Below are 23,097 nucleotides of genomic sequence, written 5' to 3' on the forward strand. Positions count from 1 at the left end.
CCCTCTATGGGAGATTTATTTGGTTCGTGTATTTACATACACTCTGTTGGTCCTTTTCCAATCCGTAGGGTAATTGGTCTAATATCTTTCATTTTTGAGTCGAATCAACAAAACTCCCACAACCCGTGCGATCACATAACTACGAAGCAGGTAGATTCACCTTTTGATTTACCCCATGTGCTTGACTGGGTTGTTAAGTTGATTAAAAACTCTCATAACACATGTCGTCATATTAGACTAATTGTGATTGATTCTATAGCGAGCATATGCACAAGCCACTTTGACAACAACAATGATGGTTTAGATTCTCGGGCTGAAATTTTACGTGCAATTGGATACGATTTGCATTCGATAGCTGTTACGTACAATGTAGTTGTACTCGTTGTTAATAACGTTGTGGATGTGTTTCCGATTGATCACGATGCAGAGACTAAATTCATGATGTCATTTGGAAGGAAGGTCCGTCCAACTTTGGGTGTTGCACGGGCTCGAAACATATCAACACGACTATTCATGTCAAAAATGTGTAATCCTGTAACTGACAATACGTACAGGTTGCTTTCCGTTTTATTTTCTTCCACCCTGGATTTAGATGCGTGTATATATTGTATAACTGAAAAGGGCGTTACTGATATTTAAAATGTTTGGTAACACTGGACACTAAATAAATGTCACACAACATTGTTTTTGTGCCTTAAAAGATACTCTCCGAATTAGTACAAACATATCAACACGATTGTTTATGTTGAAAAGTTAAGTGTTCTATTTTCAACATCCTTAGAGTTACATGCATGCAGGTACTCGATAAACGATGTCTAAATTTTATGTTTTTTAATTTAGTGCAAAAGTACTCGGAAGGTAACAACAATGAAAATGTATGTGACATCGATCTGGTCTTAAAATAAAAACATTAAAAATAAACACAAAGTAAGTTACAAATTATAATCAAATGCCGGTGGGTGAAAGTAACTTGGTGACCTCGTTAGATGTTATCTCGTTATGTTCGCTCCCGACTAGCTTTCCAAGCAGTAGGTTCCTGATCTCCTTATTGTTGTACGGATAACCCTACAAGTCATTGGTATCAACCTCGGGTGAAAAATTACTCAAATAATGCTTCAACAACAATAGCTTAGGAGTAACCTTTTACCTCCATAAGGTCCTCCACCAGGGGCGGATCCAGGAAATAATATATGGGGGTCCAAAAAAAATTATTTTCCTTTTAGTGGGTTAAAGTTGAAAGATAAATAGTCAAAATATTATAAACGCCTTAATAAAATACGTGGAGAATTTAGGAACTTTAATTTTGGGTTTTCATAACAATAGTCTAAATTAAAACAATAACTTGGCGCGATTTAAATTTAAAATGGAAAACGATTTTTTCATACTTTGAAGGAGATTACTTTATTACAATAATTATCACCTAACACAAATAGCACACAGAGACACTAATAAAAAAAAAGGAACATCATTATCAACGCTTGTGGGGCATTATATATCTATATACAAAGTAATTAATTAGGCCTCTAAAAAGTTAAAAGTAACATGCAACTATAATTCTATAAAAGTGGAGTATAAAAATACATTACTAGAAGGAAATATATCTTGTGGAAATTATAAAATATTTTTGAAGAAAAAATAACACTACTATTTTTGTAAAGAAAAATAATGAATCATTATAGAAACAACGAAATAAAAATAAAAAGTGATAAGAAAAAATGACTTACAAAGGGAAAAGGAAAAAACAAAAACATGAATTTCCTTTTAGGAGGATTCGAACACAGGTTGTATAGGTAAAAATGTAGTCATGCAACCATCATGACAAAGGTATTTCATTGAAATTTAAGGTAAGTTAATTATATATATTTGGAAATTTTGGTATTTACTACCTTTAAAATACACCACTTTTGTATTTACTACCTTATGAAATTTTTATTTTAAATTACTACCTTAAACTTCCAATTTTTATTTATTTACTACCACTTTATAGTTTTCTCATTTTAAAATTAAGATATCTCTTTCATTTCTTAATCGTTTAAAGTGATTCAAAGTTCATTATTTTCCTTTTTCTATAGAGAATTCATTGAGAACGTCATTTCAAAAAAAATTTATTTCATAATTCATAAGTAGTTTAATATTTTACAAATAATATTAATTTATTTTACCTTTTACAAAATGTTAAATGAAAGATCCCTATGGAATCCTTACACATAAATAAGAAGAATGGGTTTTGAATCACTTAAAATGATTAAGAAACGAAAGAGATATCTCAATTTTAAAATGAGAAAACTGTAAAATGGTAGTGAATACAAAAAAAATGAAACTTTAAGGTAGTAATTTAAAATAAAATTTTCATAAGGTAGTAAATACAAAAGTGGTGTATTTTGAAGGTAGTAAATACCAAAAAAATCCTATATATTTTAAGTATTTCAAGTGCAATAAATTATCTCAAATAGTTTACAATTTTTTTCAAAAATAATGGGGGTCCCTTTGGACCCCTCCAAGTAATAGTACGTCCGCCCCTGTCCTCCACATTTTGAAGCACATACAATAATTCAAGCATACACAACATACTCCTGTCTCCACCACATATGGCAGTTGGAATGTTTGTCACTTTTGTAACAAATCTATTTCCAATCCACACATTCCCCGTAAGTGACTTGTTATTGAGGACACGGCGTGTAACCATCGCCTGCACAAGAAAACCCATCACAAGCATTAGGACTTGTTAAATCTACGTAGGGTTTAGTGACCACGTCAAGGTAGGTTGTAACAACTTACTAATCTAATCAAAATTAGCTCGACAACGGTGTGGCTAGTATGTGATTTAATTCGTGGATCAAACACATTCATTTGTTTCTTTGAACCAGACATTTTTGCCACTATCCACCGGCCATTGTGACATCTGGGTATATATAACTGCGAATGTAAGTGACATTAGTAATAATTGTCACATCGTACTTACGTTGACTAAAGCGGATATTGTGATACCTGATCAATGTCATTTATAATAAAGCCTCTCTCAATGTCTTTTTGAATTTGTTTGACTTTAAGCTCCACCAATTTCATAAATTCGGGCGATACCTTGTCATTTGCAAGCAACTCCGCCTACAACGTGTTAGGTTATGATACATATGATATTACATAAATCATGCGGAAACAACCATTAACCCAGGAATACATATTATTTACACATAATCATATACCATAATTTAGATGCATACTCTTTGTTGCGTGCCCTCCCTAGCTGCGCCCGAACCGAACAAGAACAAGTCTTTAGGACTCCAAGTGTCGTCCCTCCGTAGATAGTCCACAGTACGTCCGGATCCGCCTTAAGATTGACCAACTAGAATCGCCCTTAAGGTACTAGAATTTTCGGCACTTTTGAGCAAGATGTGTGACTGAATTTTTCTCTCAAAAACTCACTTTGAATACTTGAAAACTCGTTATAAATTGTGAACCCAGGCCACATATTTATAGGGGTATGGAAAGAGAATTGGAATCCTATTAGGATGCGAATTAATTAAACTTAGAATCCTACAAGAACTCTAATTAATTAATTTATCAAATAGAATTAGGAATTTAATCATTAACCGAACTCTGCACGTTTTAGGAATCGTGCATGAACACAAACTCACACACACACACACGGCAGCCACGATGGGCCGCCCATGCGCGTGCGTGCGAGCAGCAGCCCACGCAGCGAGGCCCACGCAGCCGCGGCCTTGGCGCGCGCTGGGCCTGCCTTGCGGTAGGCCTGGGCGCTGCCTTGGCTGGGCTTGTGGCGCGCGTTTGGCTTGTTGGGCGATGGCCTGGCTTCGAGCTGGGCCCTCGTCCGGCAGGCCTCGTCCGATGCTTATTCGTACGATACGCTTCCGATTAAATTTCCGATTCCGGAATTCATTTCCGATACGAACAATATTCAACATTTCCGATTCCGGAATTAATTTCCGTTTCGAACAAATATTTAATATTTCCGTTTCCGGAATTATTTTCCGATTCCGATAATATTTCCGATTCTGACAATATTTCCGTTTCCGGCAATATTTCCGATTCTGGCAATATTTCCATTTCCGATAATATTTTCCGATACGTACCATGTTTCCGTTTCCGGCAACATCTACGACTTGGATAATATTTATATTTCCGATACGATCCATATTTCCGTTTCCGGCAATATCATCGTTTCCGGAGTATTCATTTCTTGCCTGTGACGATCTCAGCTCCCACTGAAACCAAGATCCGTCGATTCCGAATATTCATAGATGGAGTATTTAATGCCATTAAATACTTGATCCGTTTACGTACTATTTGTGTGACCCTACGGGTTCAGTCAAGAGTAAGCTGTGGATTAATATCATTAATTCCACTTGAACTGAAGCGGCCTCTAGCTAGGCATTCAGCTCACTTGATCTCACTGAATTATTAACTTGTTAATTAATACTGAACCGCATTTATTAGACTTAACATAGAATGCATACTTGGACCAAGGGCATTATTTCCTTCAGTCTCCCACTTGTCCTTAGGGACAAGTGTGCATTTCCTAATTCCTTTGTCGCTCGATGCTTGCTCTTGAACATAAGGTAAGAGTCGTCATCCTTATTATGTCCAGAGGTGTTCCTCGGTTTCAGAGTTCAACTGATCAAATAAACAGATAATCACAGCCTATGATTCATCCGAGCACGGCCATGCATTTCACAGTTTCTAGCTCTCCGAGTGGCCTTGTACAACTTTTAAGCATCTCATCCCGATTTATGGGAGGACAATCCCAATCTTGCGATCTTGAGATTAGACTTCGTTTGATAGGTGATTACCTGAGCGTTGCCTTTATAGCCTCCTTTTACGGTGCGACGGTTGGTCAACGTCAAAGCAACCAGTTCTCAAACAAGTAATCTCAAATCACTCAGGTATTGAGGATTTAGTGTCTAATAATTTAATGAAATTTACTTATGACAGATTTTCATCTCTTACAGTAAAGTTTCATAGGTCTTGTCCGATACTAGTCTTCCCAAAGTAAGTATCTATGCAAATGATTATGACATTGCCATGTCCACATAGTTCAAGAAACAGAACTACTAGTCATCTTGCATTCTAATCGTCTAACGTTTTCTATGCGTCCAATTTTATAGAAAACTCCGACCAGGGACCATTTTCAACCTTTGACATTCAAGTTCACTTGATAGACATTTCTTAGTCACAGGACTGGTCCTGACAGTCTATCTTGAATATATCGTCAAATTTGAAGGGACTCATCATTTAATACTAAACCAAGATTAAATGGAATATGAAAATACATTTCATATATGATAAATGTTCAACCCCAATGTTTTATAACCATGGGCCTCAAACCCATCTTCTAAAACAATTCGTGGAATTCAAAGCTATGCTTGATTTCCAGTGCTACAACGTGAGTGTTGCTTCTCACTTGTTGCATAGGTTTAGTTATCATGCTTTGCCAATCTTAATATCCTTTTCATCGAATGTTCTTCGAGATATGATGATAAGATCTTTTCGAGTTTGTTTATTATGTGATCTAGTCTTTCTTACTTCGATGGTGGTTTTACTCATTTTGCAATGAAGAACCATCAAGTTAGCAGACGTTTTACTTGCTTCAAGAGTGGTTCTACGCATTTTTCAATGAAGAACCATCAAGCCAGCAGATAGGTGATCTACCCAAGTTCAGTGAAGAACTTTAAACAACCCTGTTTTATTGCTTCTTAGGCAATAATTACTTTTATTTCAACTGTATAGGTTGCTAGTGATGCTTTGTTTGGATTTACCTATCCAGGCAGTTCATAGATATGTGGAAGATTCTCCAACTATATCTTAGAACATAGAAATTATTATTTTAATTTCCCACGCAACAACTCATGGTCTCCAACCCATGTTGCCATTTTCAAAACACGATGCTCTATAGCTCGTCCTTATCAATGGTTAACTCCAAAAGGGTCTTGCTTGATCCTTTGCCAGTGTTTATGCGTGTAGCATCAATATTTAGCATATCTTTATTTCCTTGAATCAAGAACTATTCCTATGTACCTTTTCAAGTACCATAAGTGTTCTTGATCTCAATCTAGTTGATCTTCACTTAGATCAATAGAGATTGGTATATGTTCGTCATGCCTAAAGTCATACGATACGTTTTTGGCGATCCTCATATTATATCATACATGATAAATTCTTTTGCAGAATAATTCTCAATTGAATTCTATTCATGTAACTTTAGCTCATTCAATTTCAGTAGATACTAAATCTAGCTAAATTCTTTGACATATAATATAGGTTAAGAATCTTACTTAGATCCTTTGATGTTTAACTTAGTAAATGCTTATACATAGTTCAAACATTCTTTACTTAGATTTATTCACATGGGTCGAATATCTCCAATGGAGTATTTCGTGTTTGATTCAGTAAATGCCATTACTTAATCCAAAACAATATCATAAGATCTTTGTAAATAGATCTTAATACCCAGTATGTACTAAGTTTCGCCTTGGTCCATCATTGATGAATAATTTCAAATCTAAGTCATTAGCATTTGAATGTTATTTCACAATAGAGAGATATGTGTGTGATACACATAGGACCAATTAAGTTTTATGTACTCCCACTAAACTTCTTATATATCTATAAGAATCATGTACATTTTATGAAACTAAAATACTTATTAGCTTCACTAAAATACATTTCTAATTCCCAATTGCTTGCTTTAAATCTGTACTTAGATTTTATAAACTAGCTTTCTCTTTCAAGCATTTATTTGGATCCACAAATCCTATGACATACCATGTACATAGTTTATTCCAATATTTGATTGAGGAATACGTTTTGTCATTCAATTGCTATATGTACCAATATGCAATCATTGCTTGAATTATAGACTTAAGCATTACGATTTTGCAGGAGGTTTCAACACAATCCACATCGTGAATTTGCTTGTAACCTTTAGCAACTAATCTAGCTTTGTGTGTGAACACAATTCCATGTTTGATGGTTTTTATCCTTAAAACAAACTTGCAACCAATAGGTGTGAAACTATTCTTGCAAATCAACAAAATTTCAATTTTGTCATCAAAACATTGAGTATGTTTTATGGCCTCTAACCATTTAAAACATTTGAGTCTATATATGGCCTCTAACCATTTTAGGGAATCTGGGTTTCGTCATAGCTTTCTTACAAGTCAAAAACTCATTAATCTACATGATAATAGTTTGACTGCAAGTTGTAGGTTTCTTCACTATTTAATAGAAGAATCTCATAGTTTCATTGACCTGATCTCTATGTTTCTTCACTATCTAATAGAAGAATCTCATAGTTTCAGTGACTTGAATTCTATGCCTACTTGGGTATAGAACATCAAACAATAGAATATCAATAGCCACTTGAAAGTCCTTTGAATATTCTATTCTCCTTGAAGCACTTGTAAAGTCTTCTAAGAGATGTCTATTCTTTAAAGCCACTTCTAAAGTCCTTAAAGAATAAGTTCGGTTTTTCTGAAGCACTTCGAAAAGCCTCCGGAATGTCCGTTTATGTTTGTTGTTTGCCTCGAAGACTTTCGAAGTCTATTTTCTCCCACTTGTCATTTTGGAAACGAATTTCCAAAAAGGACATTATTTCGAGCAAACAAACATTATGTTCTCAAAAATTCGTGGTACAAACAATACCCTTGTGTCTCATTTGAATAAATCATAATGAAACATATATCTAGACTTGGGCCTTAGTTTGTTGAATAACAAACACTAAGCTCCCACTGAGTTTAGCAACTCTTTAGATATATTTAATTGAAAAGATATCCTGAAGTTACTTTTCAATAGCTTTGACGAATTTGGTTTAGTTTGGTGGTAGTTGAGCATTTTGTTTTAGAAATTATAGGAAAAGTTTTTATGATTCATCATTAATCGAATCAAGTACCAATTGACTTCGATTATTCCAACTAAGATATGCCATATCTTATGGACCTAGATTGTGAAATTACAACACACAATCATTGATGATCATATTTGGTCTCAAGTAATCATCAACATGATCTAACCTAGATCTTTATGATTTCTTGCCAAGTGGATTTTATACTTCTGAATCTTTGAACTAGCCAAACAGATTCAACTTATATCACATTTGAGTAAATAAACCTATATTCACTCAAATCCATGTGAAATAATAAAGTCATAAAATCTTTCTTTAGCTTTGAACTCTATTGTCTAGGCGTTCTAACAATAGTTCATATCTTTTGTTACTTTCAACAAGTAAGACTAGTCGTCTTAAATTGATCTAGAAATCAATGAACTTTCAAAAGTCCATCAAAATAGAGCTTTTGAATGTTAATTTGTTGATATGGTCTAAGTAACAATGCCAAAGATTAGTGGAACTCAAATCAAGGGGTTGATTTGAACCTAGTAAAGTTCTTTAAAGAGTTGTTTGTTTTAATCAAGCATATTGACTCAACCTGTAATTGACCATTTCATTCAAATAAACAAACAAACATTGTTTTTGTTTTTCTTGAATGTGAGTCTTTCTGTGTTTGAAAACAGAAATTTAGGTATGTTGATTATGGAACAAAATAGCCATTAAGTTCCAGCCTTTGAAAGGACTTAAAACAAACTAGATGACCCTACAACTAATGTAGCATTGCCATGCTTCATTTCCCACTTGTAGGTCATTAGTGTATCCTAGCTTCCATTGTTTGAGTTATTACCGAAGTAAGAACCTCAAGCGGTATATGATACCAAGGAAGTTTGATTGCTAGGTCACTTCTCTTTAAACATAAACTTATAGGTAGAAACGGAATCGTAAATTCCTTTCATTTGTTCCTCGTTTTCCTATTTCTTGTACCCTTTCTTATAGTCTTAAGAATTGAATTCTTTAGTGTTGACTTTTATACTTTGTTAGACATGTCAAATGTCACCCCAACAAGGTTCTTAACATTTAATTTATGTTGAATATTAAGTTTCAACTAGATGATCTTACCAGAAGCTTCTAAAGTTCTCTAAGCATCGATCTATTCGAATGTCTAGGGACTAGACTCATTCGAGAATTAAATGGACAAAGATATTAGGTTGTTAACCATTGGTAAAGCTGAGCGTATTAAACTCAATGCTTTATGATCTCAAAACTACATTGTATTTTGAATTCACAAGCACCAATTGGTTTGCCATTCGATTTTGATATTCGAAAACAACCATAAAAGTCGCTAAAAGAAACGTACATTTTAAATTGCTCACTTTCTCTCATTTCCGTGAATCGTTCTTGGATTCACTACCAATCGAGGAAATTTACTGTTACCTTTCTAAAAGGATTTATTGCAGTGCAAGATATTTAATTATAAACAATAATTAAAATATTCATTGAAGCATGCAAAGTCTAAACATTTATCATGAATAATAACTTGAAATTAAAGCAACCATGCAATTCAAACAAGTTATTAGCATTTTATTCGATTTTATTGTTCCGGCAGGTGTGAATAAAATGATTCCAAGACCCTAAAACCATTGAAGAATTAAGCACAGTTTGTCGACTCAATTCTAAAACATTTTAGGTAAGCAAAAGCCTTTTGCTAATAGTCTAGAAACTACTCTTGGTTGATAGGTACGTCTAAGAACTTATTAGGTAAACCTATCGATTTTGCCACGACATAAAAGGACTCCTTACTTATATCGTTGAGTTTCACCAAAACTAACATGTACTCACAATTATTTGTGTACCTTGCCCCTTTAGGACCAATAAGTAACACCTCGCTGAGCGAAAACTATTACTAGATTGATGTAAAGGATATCCAAGCAAGTGTATATTTTGGCATGGCACCTTATAACTCAATTTTTAAGTTTGGAACTTAAGGCTCTTACTATGTTGGTTAGATTTTAAGTGAACTAAAATCCTTAATCATGCAACATAATCAAGCTTTTGATCTCATGCATTTTAAGACATATTTAAAGGCAATAAATAACTTAAAACATGCATAAGATAAATGTGATCTAGTATGGCCCGACTTCATCTTGAAGCTTTGACTTCAAAGTCCGTCTTGAAAATCTCCGTGGGAGGCACCATTTTCTTCAAATAGGATAAGCTATAACTAATTACAACTATTTGATGGTACGCAGACCATATTTGAATTGAAAAATAACTTTTGTACTTTAGACCAATTACATTCAAATTAATGGTACGCAGACCATATTTTCTATCCTATTTGGGCCATACTAGTCACTTCATAACCTGCAAAACAGTACATATACAATATATACCATTCACCCATTCATTATCATGAATGGCCCACATAGCTGGTTAGTAAAACACATTATGCATCACGTAAACATTTGCAGCAATTAATCAAGGGCACCAATAATCTACCAATTATTCAGTCCTTATTAATTCTAATCAAGTTGTTTTAACCTTAAGGATTTGTAGACCTAATCAAGAGTTTTATGACTAAAAGGGCTCCCACTCAAACCAATAAATTCATATGCTTTACTAATTTTAAACATAAAAATGTATTTCAAGTCTAACCGGAAACATACAAATTTAATTAAAATTTAAAGCTCATATAAATTTATAATTGAATCCAAAAAGTTTAATTTAATTTCAGTCGTTTATTTAAATTAATTCATGATTTTAATTTTAGTAAAATAATTAGAATAAATAAAATTTATTATAATTACAATATTCAAAATTAAAATCCAAGAAAATAATTTAAATTATTAATTTTAAAATTAATTAAAATTACGTGAACTGAAATTTTCAAATTAAACATTCAAAACGATCTAATCGTAACGCAAACACCCTACGCATTGCACGCCCATGGGCCGCACGCACACAGCCATCGCTGGCCATGTGCGCGCAGCCCATGCGCTCGTCGCATAGCTGCTGCATATACCATCGCAAGCCATCTCACGCTTTGGTGCTCGCTGCGCGCGCTCCATCGCTCGCTGTGCGCGCGAGCCATTGCTCGCTGTGCGCGCGAGCCATCGCTCGCTGTGCGCGCGAGCAACGCTGGGCGCAGCGCTCGTGGCACGCGAGCTTGCGCTCGCTGCGCTCGAGGCTGCGCGCTCTTGCGCGAGGCAGTGCGCGTTGTGGCGCAGCTCGCTTGCTGCCCACACGCGACTGCCATGGCTCGCCTTTCGCCCATGCCCATTCGTCCATAGCTCGTGGCCCACGACACAAGGCAGGGCTGCTGCCTTGTGCTCGTGCACCATGCCTTGCTCATTGCATTCGTGCCGCACGGGCGACGAGCTCCCTTGCTCGTCGTCGCATGCCCGCACTATACAACACCCCTTAAGGGTAACACGAAGCGTCCATTGCTTTGTGCGTGCAAGTTATATGAACGAATCGCATAAAAATTTAAAATTTATATTTAAAATTAATGACAAATTAATAAATAATATTAATTTCATAATTTTAGGGCGAAAAAATCGAAAATTTATTATTCAATTGATTTCCGATTGTCTTGGATTCAAGTCTAGGTCATAAAAATTTAAAATTTATCATAAATTTACAATTTTTATGGTGGTTTTTAATCATAGGTTTCTAATTAAATTATAATTAATTATGAAAATCAAATTAATTCTAAATTATTCTAATTTTCAACAAATTAATCATAATTACAAATTAGATTGCATAATTAACAAGGCTAGGCATTCAAACTTGTTAAACATATACAGTAGGTCAATCAAAAATTCAAGATTTATCAACAGGAATCGCAAATATTTAATTTAACATCTTAAATTTACGAAATTTTGCATTCGAAAAACTAAAACCTTCGAAAAGTCATAGTTAGGCTTCGAATTTGAGAATTCTGGGTTCGGCAGAAAAAGATTTTTTTGTCAAAATTTTAGAATGCCTTTTACATGCGGAATTGACACAAAAATCACTCGATTTGAATGAGTAACGAAGAAACTGCCGAAAAACTGCGTACGTATAATTAAATAAACGCAATTTGCAATTAATTAACAATTACGAAAATTAATCACCCCTTTTAATTCTTGCAAATTTGTAATATTTAACCATGTTTATGCAAATTAGATTATGAAAATAATAAGGGGCTCGTGATACCACTGTTAGGTTATGATACATATGATATTACATAAATCATGCGGAAACAACCATTAACCCAGGAATACATATTATTTACACATAATCATATAGCATAATTTAGATGCATACTCTTTGTTGCGTGCCCTCCCTAGCTGCGCCCGAACCGAACAAAAACAATTCTTTAGGACTCCAAGTGTCGTCCCTCCGTAGATAGTCCACAGTACGTCCGGATCCGCCTTAAGATTGACCAACTAGAATCGCCCTTAAGGTACTAGAATTTTCGGCACTTTTGAGCAAGATGTGTGACTGAATTTTTCTCTCAAAAAATCACTTTGAATACTTGAAAACTCGTTATAAATTGTGAACCCAGGCCACATATTTATAGGGGTATGGAAAGAGAATTGTAATCCTATTAGGATACGAATTAATTAAACTTAGAATCCTACAAGAACTCTAATTAATTAATTTATCAAATAGAATTAGGAATTTAATCATTAACCGAACTCTGCACGTTTTAGGAATCGTGCATGAACACAAACTCACACACACACACACGGCAGCCACGATGGGCCGCCCATGCGCGTGCGTGCGAGCAGCAGCCCACGCAGCGAGGCCCACGCAGCCGCGGCCTTGGCGCGCGCTGGGCCTGCCTTGCGGTAGGCCTGGGCGCTGCCTTGGCTGGGCTTGTGGCGCGCGTTTGGCTTGCTGGGCGATGGCCTGGCTTCGAGCTGGGCCCTCGTCCGGCAGGCCTCGTCCGATGCTTATTCGTACGATACGCTTCCGATTAAATTTCCGATTCCGGAATTCATTTCCGATACGAACAATATTCAACATTTCCGATTCCGGAATTAATTTCCGTTTCGAACAAATATTTAATATTTCCGTTTCCGGAATTATTTTCCGATTCCGATAATATTTCCGATTCTGACAATATTTCCGTTTCCGGCAATATTTCCGATTCTGGCAATATTTCCATTTCCGATAATATTTTCCGATACGTACCATGTTTCCGTTTCCGGCAACATCTACGACTTGGATAATATTTATATTTCCGATACGATCCATATTTCCGTTTCCGGCAATATCATCGTTTCCGGAGTATTCATTTCTTGCCTGTGACGATCTCAGCTCCCACTGAAACCAAGATCCGTCGATTCCGAATATTCATAGATGGAGTATTTAATGCCATTAAATACTTGATCCGTTTACGTACTATTTGTGTGACCCTACGGGTTCAGTCAAGAGTAAGCTGTGGATTAATATCATTAATTCCACTTGAACTGAAGCGGCCTCTAGCTAGGCATTCAGCTCACTTGATCTCACTGAATTATTAACTTGTTAATTAATACTGAACCGCATTTATTAGACTTAACATAGAATGCATACTTGGACCAAGGGCATTATTTCCTTCACAACGTCCACATAAGCCATATTGACAAACTATGTTTGTGGCATTAATTAGTTAAAAGTAAGTTGGGAATTGTCATACCAGCAGCGTGGGGTGGGCTACATATGACTTGTTGGGAGGTGCTTGTAAAAGTTCATTATTTAAACAAAAACACCACGCATCTATAACCTAAAACCAGAAGTATTCGTTAAGTAATAGTGCCTTGACAAAATATCGGATTCACTCGCGGTTAATGAAAACATACCTCCATACTAACTTCCCCTCCTCTTTTAAAGGCGTTATGCAGTAAGTCCCTCGACAGTGTAATTGAGTTAATCTTAAACACAATGGTCTCTGGGTGCTTGTTCTGACTTTGTATCAGGTCAACAATTCTTTTATGCTTCGCATGCAACCATGCAACGCTATGTTCATGCTGTGTATTACTACGGTCCTCGTCGGATTCAGTTTCCTCTCCATCACGGTCTACGTGTCAACTCTCAATGTCAACAACTGATTTCTTCCCTTGGACTGCCCTGTCACCCAACTTTTTATTAACTTTATTCACTTTAACCTGATTGGTTTACGTAGTAATAATTATGGGTTAGTATTATGCACAACATAGTTATAGTAATGTTTATTTAAAGTGCTTTTACTAGGTTAGGGTAAATTGGTTACCTGTGATGTCCTTGTGGTGACCACCTTTGGTTTTTGAGGACGTAATCGGCACTTTATCCACCTCGATGTCAACCTCTGCAGTCACTTGGTCCTGCCAAGGTGGGATGCACAGAGGGTTCCCAATGGGGTACTCTCGACCATACACAACGTCACGCACAACCTAATTGTAATGGCAATATCAAACCCAAGTTAAGTTCAAATTAAGATACTAATTATTGATTACCAAAGTTCTCAAACCACTAACCGGTGCGTTCCCATAGCTTCCGTCCACTCCTTTGTCTGATGCAATCACCAACTGCAAATCTTCTGTTGTCCATGCCCCGATGCGTGGCTCCATTATATTCCAACATTTGGTAGTTTTTTTGTATTGTATCCTGTCCAAGTACGCAATCTACAAAACAAGGGACACGTCAATAACAAAATATGTAACAACATGTGTCATTGCAAGTGTTATGGTTAAAAACCAACAACAAACATTTAAAGGACTCACCAACAAAACAAATGCTGATGCCCTTTCTCTCTCTTTACCACGTCCTGTCATCCACTCGTACACAAAACCACACCAATTCCACTCGATTGACTTTCAATGTATTCCCTTTTTAGTAAAGGAAGTAACCTTGGCTAATGAAGTTGTATTTGGTCATGCAGAAGATGCTCCCCATAGTAAGGAGAATGAAATTTCTAAGAAACCATAACCTATTACTCTCAGCACAACATTTGTCGAACACGGCAGTGTAATCTATCCCCGTACTACTGTTATAAACTTCCTCCATCTCTTGGTACTCTTCATCATCTAACGTCAATGACTTGAAATCACGATGGGACAATGGAATTCCGGTTATCCTAGATATAGTATTCTCATCTATTCCTACTTCATAATCATCCCGAATGAGTAGAACTTGTCGCTTCCAATCCCATCTCTTCTCTAACCAACTCATAAAATGCCTATCCACCTTTGATATGTCTAGTCCTAATATTGAACCAAAACCCGCTTTCTTAATCCACTCTTTGCGAACATCGCAAAATGTTGTAATCGCATCTTTAACTAGTTGTGGGTACACCCTTAAAGATGTATTCTGTTTATGCACGAATACAAGTCAAAACATGTTATCGTAAGTAGTGACATTCGAAAAAATGTAAAAAATGTTCACTAGATATGTAGTCTACCTGCTTGACTGCCCGACTTTCACCCTCACCTAATGGTGGTCTTCCAGGACCTTCTGGAACCCACTTTCCAAGCGGCTTATGCCTCCTAGCCTTCTGCTCTTCAGTCAACGGCGGCCTTCCTCGCTTTTTCCTGATTGGTTTAGACACTCTTATGGCGTCGTCAGTCTCCTCTTGAATTGGTTCTTGTGTTTCAGTAGGTGGGATGAGAGTCATATTTGAAATGGGAGGCGTTGCTACTTTAGGTTGAAGTTCATTGGTGTTCTCATGACTTCCAATCTGTCCAAAAAATAAACATAGGGGATTCAATTACACCTTTACGAAGTTGAGAGTTCAATAACAAAGATGCTTTAAATAAATATATGTATTGACAACCTCATGTTCTTCACCAGGGAATAGGTACTTGTTAAATCGGTCTATGTCGTTGTTTAAGACATTGTCTGGATCTACATCATCCCAAAATTGGGCCTGACAAATTAAATCCAATCCAATTTAATGTGAATGCATACAACAAAAAATAAAAGCAATCCATAATTACTTAAAATAATTAAATTTTGTGTGTTCAAATTGAACAAAAGTTAAATGTTTACCAGTTGTACTCCTTCGTCTGTGATCAATGGAATTTCGGCCGAATCATTCAGCGGAGAATTATGTGTCGGTATCAGAAAATATATATAAAAAAAAATCGATTACACGGCATTACAATTTAGGCATTGAAATCGAAAGCAAATATAAGGGGGGTTTTGGCAAAACCTCCGATGTCGGGTTGTTATGTTCGGGGTTTAATGTCGGGTCTAGGTGTTGTGGATTATGAGTTGGTTCTCCGACCGGATTACTTATGTGGATTCCGCTAACTTCCTCGGCGTTGTCGCCGTTTAGTCCTCCAATCTGACCAACTCTTGATTATTGTTTTTTCAAAAGAGGCTCTTTCATCGAAAAATCCAAAACCGTGACGAACCTCGTCCGCCGGAGTTGATGGTGCAATTGACACAACCACCGACTTCAACGACACAGATTCAACATTTTCCTCCCTGTTTTTGGTGTGAACATATTCAATTTATATGTATGGACTAAGCTAACATGCAACGAACAAATCTAAATCTTTTACATTTTTTAATTGGGACTGTTTCGTTATTGTAACATTTAACTAAAAATCTAGAAAATACTAGTAATTGCTTAAAATAAATAACTGAAAATACAAACTTACATGTTTGATTCGCCAGAGCTCGTTGTCCCTTGTAGGCGCCGGGATTAACTGAGAGGAAGAGGAGTGAAGTGAGGTTAGGTAGAGTAGTGGTGAGGAAGGAAACACAAAAGGGGAAATGTTTTGACTTTGGACCCCAGGGCTTTTTCAACAATTGCATTCAATGTTTGAGAAAAGCAATTGTGCACTTTTTCCATTTTCAAAGAAACTTGTACAGAGGTTTTGTTTTTTGCCTTTTTTTTAAGTGTCTTTATTAAATATCGAACTATCATTAAATAATTTTTAAATTAATGCTTATTCAGGTTGCAGTAACAATTTATGGTTTAGTTTAAGTTATAATACATTTAAATGTTTTATGTTCTACATTAATTTATCAGTTATGTAATTACTTTCATATTCTAAATTTTTTATGTTCTACATTAATTTATCAGTTATAATACATTTATCAATTGTGTAACGGTTTTGTATGTTTTCCCAATTCATTTCATATTTCATTTAATTTGATTATGTATAAGTGTGCATGAGTGTATCATTAATAGGTTTATTTTTTAAGGTTGCAATATGAGTTAGCTGTGTAATGAAGTAAACAATAAATTCCGTGTATGTTGTTTAATTTGGTCTCATTACAAAATTATATACACATGTTTTCATGATTAATACTAAATGTATGTCAACCAGTAACAACAATTTCCGGATTTATTTTCCACCAGTTAAATTAGATGTGTTTTTAAATTATAATGTATGTGAATTTTTTGTCCATCAACCAATAGCCGCTGGATATTGACTACAACGACTACATTACAAGTACTTATATATACAAACTTAAACCTCTTTGTTCACCTATAAATACAATTCAAATTTTTACCATTCCAAATTTGAACAACCACTAAGAATACATATTCATCCGATAAGATAGAACGCAATGGCTTTTGATCATGGGTCACCAAACTCAGGCTCGTCCAATACAAACAGTCCCGTTAAGGGAAACAATCGTTTGTGTTGTTTCCATGGGTACAAGGCAAAGCTACAGATTTGTAAACACACGAAAAATGCGGGGCAGAGGTTTTTCTCGTGTCCATATTGGAAGGTATGTAATACTAGTCTTAATATGACCGTGAATAACTTTGAAGTTTTCGAAGTTTAATTGTATAACTGTTGTACAGGATGACAATCGGATTCTTTTTGTGGGAGAATGATGTCAACACAAACATCATAGAAATACTACAAGAGGAAAATGCACAACAGAAAGAACAATTACTAAGGATGACGGTTGACAAAGAAATGTTGAGCTCGGATGTTTTTCAATTAAAAGACCACGTAACATCCTTAGAGCAAAAAAACTTGGAACTCATGACGCTCCTCCTCAAAGCACAAAACACGGAACATTTCATGTACAAGATTGCCTTGATAGTCTTGTTGGTGTTAATGATTACTTCAATTAAAGTTTGGGAATTGTAATGTTATTGATGTGTTTCCCCGTTAAAACAATTACTCTAGCACCCGTTGTTATGTTATTATTAATAATATCATTTCCTAATAATATCAGTTCCTAATTTTTGGAATTTATTTCACTGAATTATCATGTTTAATTACACTTGAGAAATATATTCACCGTTTTTCCACGAGAATGATGCACCCATGAAGTTTTATCACACAATAATTGGAAAATAATATAATTAAGCATGCCAAATCTTTTCACTACATTGGTCCGTTTGGGATATCCAATAAAGCTTACAAAAAATCTGCTTTATTGGATACCAATGTTCTAGGGGTTAAGGACTAGGAAAAAAAATACTACGTAGCCACATATTAATGTTCATACCCCTTTAACAATATCTCTTTTAAATAAACATGGATATATAAATGGATTTTTTTTTAATAAAATATAATTTGCAAACAATTAATGGAAAATTAAATTAATCTATCAACATACACATAACCACATACAGTCATCCGTGTCTCTATATTAGGGACAAATGCAAATAGAAAACCAACCAAATGACCACTATAAAATAAGTTCATCAATTGAACATTCCTATCAACAGAAAATGAACATGGAAATTGGAGATCAACCTTCGTGTTATGACTCAACGCAACATAAGGTAAATTCCTATAACTAGCTCGTTCACTTCTTCATTACATAAATGCTAGTACGAAATGTTTTTAATTTTGTTTTTTAAAATAACTAATACGCATAGTGAATTAGTGATAGTAGTATTTTGTTCAAGTGTAGCACAAAAACAATTACATGTTTGAAAGTAATTACAAATTTTTGTTTTTTTAAAAAAAGCCATAAGAGTAATAATTACGTAATATAATTGTGACCACAGATACAAAGTACGACATGCACACATTATTCTTCTCAACCTGGATTTCGTTTCGCACCAACTGACCAGGAATTGCTATTATACTACCTCAAAGGGAAGGTAATGGGTAAGTCTCTAGGATACCCTGTAATTGCAGAGGTAGATGTGTACAAGTTCGCTCCGTGGGATCTTCCAACAAAGTCTTATCTTAAAGGCAATGACTTAGTATGGTACTTTTTTTGTCGTAGAGAAAAAAATACAAAATCGGTGATAAAACTAATAGGTTAAATGATTTTGGTTATTGGAAATCAAGTGGTAACGATAGGACAGTGAAAAATATTTCAAGCTTCCCGCCCCGTAAGATAGGTAAAATTAAGTCTTTGGTCTTCTACAAAGGCAAGGCAGCTAGGGGAGAGCGTACAAGTTGGATCATGTACGAGTATAGACTACAAGACACAAAACTTTTCGATTTAAACGTGCTGAAAGATTCATATGTCATCTACAAATTGTTTGAGAGCAATACTTTGGGACCTAAAATTGGGAAAAAAAACCAGGGATTCGTTTAGTTGAACAAGAATGGGAAAATTTTCCACATTCCAATAACACGAGATGTCCATCTACGCACGTTGCATGTACATCTTCTATTACAAGGGAAATAGCGTCTTCAAGTTCAATTAAGTCAACCAAAAGATCCATCATAAACGATGATGCATTCATTAATCAAGGTCGGGGAGACATTCTAATGATGTTAGATGGATGTAATGATAATTTAGGTAGTGATATTTAAAGTCGAATGTACACTATTAAAGTCGAATGTATTTTTACTTTTATTCAACCAATGAAATGTAGCATCGCGCGCGTAAATGTAATTCTAGTACGTTAATATAGAGCGTAGTTTATCAATGCACATGTTACAAAATTTAAATGCAATAGATTGCAAAATACGTATTATACAACTTCATAAAAAAATAATTAAAAATAAAGTAAAGGTAATGATGACAGGAAAACTTGCGCACATTTCCATAGAAATAACTATTTATTCGTAAACATATAATTACCTACATCATTTAACGATATACATACACCTATAAACATTATGAATACATTTAATAATAATTCATGGATGTTTTAATTTAATGTATAAAATAAAATACAAAAAAATAATCAAAACGAAGGGAGACGAGAAGTCAAAACCATCTATCACATCACTAATTTTCTGCACAACTCACTGCCTAACGTGTCCCCTAGCCTCACTAGATCACTCCACACCATCACTCCTACTTTCATCTCTCCTTTTCTCTCCCTTAGTATTACTTTTGGGAGCTTATTGAACACACCACTACAAATAAACCCTTCCCATCTCTTATCACCTAGGACATTCACAAAAAAACCAAACACTTCCTCAAAAAAATGGAGCATCCACAGATGAACAACATCCAAATAGATCCCACTCCAGAGTTGAGCTTGGTTTGTTTCCTTATTTGTACATTAAATTATTCTTATTTTTTTCAATGCTAATTTTCCTAATTTATGTTGCTAAGCTTGCAAATTTGCCTATTCTTGCTATACGAATTTTTTGTCATTAGTAATAGTTCACATAAAAACATATATTTGTACCAAATCTCACTTTTGTATGGCATGATTTTTAGAATTCTTTAATTGATTCAATCTCGTGGTAGGAGTTTTTTGGTTAAATTTTTATGTAACACCCTAATAATTCCTTACTTTTTATAAAACATTTTCCAACTTAAAACACAGGAATTACCAAGATATTACCGCCACCGTGATAACGGCTAAGGCTATTTACCAGAATTACGCAGCGGAATTAACTAACTTTCAAACATATTAAATAAATAGTTAATGGTTATTAAAACAAGTTGGAACCACTGAGGCCCAAAACCAAAGTATTAAACCATTTAAAAATCCATTAACTATAAATAGTAGTAGTCATGACTAAATAAAAGTAGAGTTTATAAAATACGGAAGATCAAACTCTCAACACGAATCCCATGATAACTTCTGCCGCAAGTTATCTCTACAAACCTGCTTTATTAAAAATCTACTCCCCAACAACGCAAATGCAATTGATGGATCATCATAGGGTCATTAACGTAAAGGCCATGACCGGAAAACATGAAGCACGAAGTCAGCAAAAGCTGAGTACGACAAGCTAGAATAACATTCCATCCTAACATGCTTCACTCGACGAATTAAATAATCCACATGCAAAAGCCATATAATAAACAAATAAACATGGAGACAAGACTCGACACTTGACACGACTCTTGACTCACAGTTTAATAAAAAGTAGCTTCGAACGGGTAAAGCAAAGTATCCTCAAAAGGAAAGAAAAGGGTGATGGGAGCCAACCATACACCAAAATAAGTCGGGCTACTACCGACAGTCGGGCCATACCGACAGGAATTCCAATGCACAACGACATAAAAGAAGAATGAAACAACGTCTTGTATCATTCTAGGAGTACAAGTTTTCCGGCAAGACTCCCCCCATTGTTCATACTCAAGGTATATACGTTCCAAGAGTTTTGAAGCTCTTTGGGTTACACTTTACGTTAATTAGTATATTATGTTCAAGGCGACTCAAGACACAACATACAAACAATTGAACAATTAAACAATTCAACAATGACTCTTTAATATTTTATTTCTTTAGGACTTGTGATCAAACAAGACTCAAGTGAAATTACTCCCATCGTTCCTTCTCAAAAACACTGTTTGAGATAACCCGACATTGTCTATTAACAAGCGGGGTGTTCCCTTAGCACGAATTGTCCTTAATTCAATTCACATAGACTCTCTAACATATTCTACTCCTTTGGTAGAATATATATTTCTCACTGGCAATATTCGACTGGCTCAATAATTATGCTAGACATCCTGTACTATAGCATAATAATAATAATAATAATAATAACAACTTGCATGCGTACTACTCATACATGCAAACCAACTTGAATAACATGCTTGACATAATTCAACAATTATAAAAGTCCATAACATGATAGTTCAATAGAATCTATAAAGCATAATTCAATTCATAACATGCTCGATCACATAGATTCAACAATAATAATAACATGCTCTTTCTCAATATTAAACATGAATTCATAACAACATATAAGTTCACATGATTAGCATTCAATACACTTCACAAAGTCCTCGATCAAGGGATGGGTGGTCACCCTAGTCTTGTACGTACCTGGAATACCTAAGTACGGGGGCCACTGTGCGAATCACGACTCACTAGAAATCAACTCCTATAAAACAAAATAAGAGAACTAAATTATTATCCATGTTTACTAAATTTCCAAAAAACTATTTAAGAAACTAAAACCCTTAGTTTAATCAAAATTCATTCATTAATTGGTAATTTAATAGTCTCAAATAGTCAACTCAAGTCCTAGTATAAAAACATTGACTTTTTAGCTTTAAAACCCTAAAAAACCAACCTTTTAAAGCTTATAAACATTCTGAAAATTTTGATTGATTCCCATAATTTAAATTGTCATTAAATTATGTAAATCAATTGCTCAATCAATTTGAAACCAAAACCCTAGCAATAGTTTAATCCGAAAACATGTTTTGACTTCAAAAATTCACACTTTATAAACATATATAATCTGAAAATTATAATTTAAATCATCAAAACCAATGTTTTTAATTAAAACATACTACTAACCCAATACGATGTCCATAACCGTTTTAATTAATCTAAACAATCCAATAATTAAACTAATCACAATAATTAAATCAATTTAAAACTGAAAATTAATATTTTTGAAAACAAAATTTGTTTAAACAATTGATCAACACACACACACACAACGATTAATTAATCGTGTGTGTGTGTGCCGACCAACACACACGACCACAACAATAATAGCAGCAGCGACACACGCACCACAGCACGGGAGCGCGCGCGCGCGAGGGACATGGCAGGCGACGAGGGCGCTGGGCACAGCAAGACACACGCACGCACACAACGTGCGCGCAAAGGGACAAGCGAGAGGCGCTGGGCACAGGCGGGACACAGCGCGCGCACACACAGCACTGCTGTTGTGCTGCGACGCGACGCGGGACGAGGGCGAGCACGACCACGCAACCTCGCAGGCGCGTAGTGCTACGCCGCGGTGCGGGACGGGCGAGAGAGACGAGCGAGGGGCTGGCTTGCGTTGCAAGCAAGGGCGCACGAAGAAGAGGGAGTGCGGGTGGAGTGTGCCGCAAGGAGAGAGGGAGAGGAGAGAGAGAGATTTCTGAATTTTTTGGTTGAGGGTTTGATACGAGGTCTTATTTATAGGTTCCTCTCCTTTGTGGGCTAGGTT

General features: G+C 35.5%; 1 protein-coding gene and 1 long non-coding RNA gene across 2 annotated transcripts; one reads left to right on the plus strand and one right to left on the minus strand.

The window, feature by feature from the left end:
- Positions 1–17,498: 17,498 nt before the first annotated feature.
- LOC130471925 (NAC domain-containing protein 78-like) lies at positions 17,499–19,321 on the plus strand. The gene is made up of 4 exons (XM_056842282.1): positions 17,499–17,536; positions 17,613–17,745; positions 18,780–18,914; positions 19,004–19,321. Exons 1-4 carry the CDS (start codon positions 17,499–17,501, stop codon positions 19,319–19,321), a joined length of 624 nt encoding a protein of 207 aa, XP_056698260.1.
- A 1,304-nt stretch (positions 19,322–20,625) lies between these two features.
- On the minus strand, positions 20,626–22,203 carry LOC130459527 (uncharacterized). Its single transcript, XR_008918955.1, has 2 exons — positions 21,975–22,203; positions 20,626–20,814 (listed from the first exon to the last, which is right to left on the minus strand). It is a non-coding gene; the product is annotated as an uncharacterized lncRNA (long non-coding RNA).
- Between the last annotated feature and the right edge of the window lie 894 nt (positions 22,204–23,097).

Source organism: Spinacia oleracea, chromosome 4, assembly GCF_020520425.1.
Source record: "Spinacia oleracea cultivar Varoflay chromosome 4, BTI_SOV_V1, whole genome shotgun sequence".
NCBI lineage: Eukaryota > Viridiplantae > Streptophyta > Magnoliopsida > Caryophyllales > Amaranthaceae > Spinacia > Spinacia oleracea.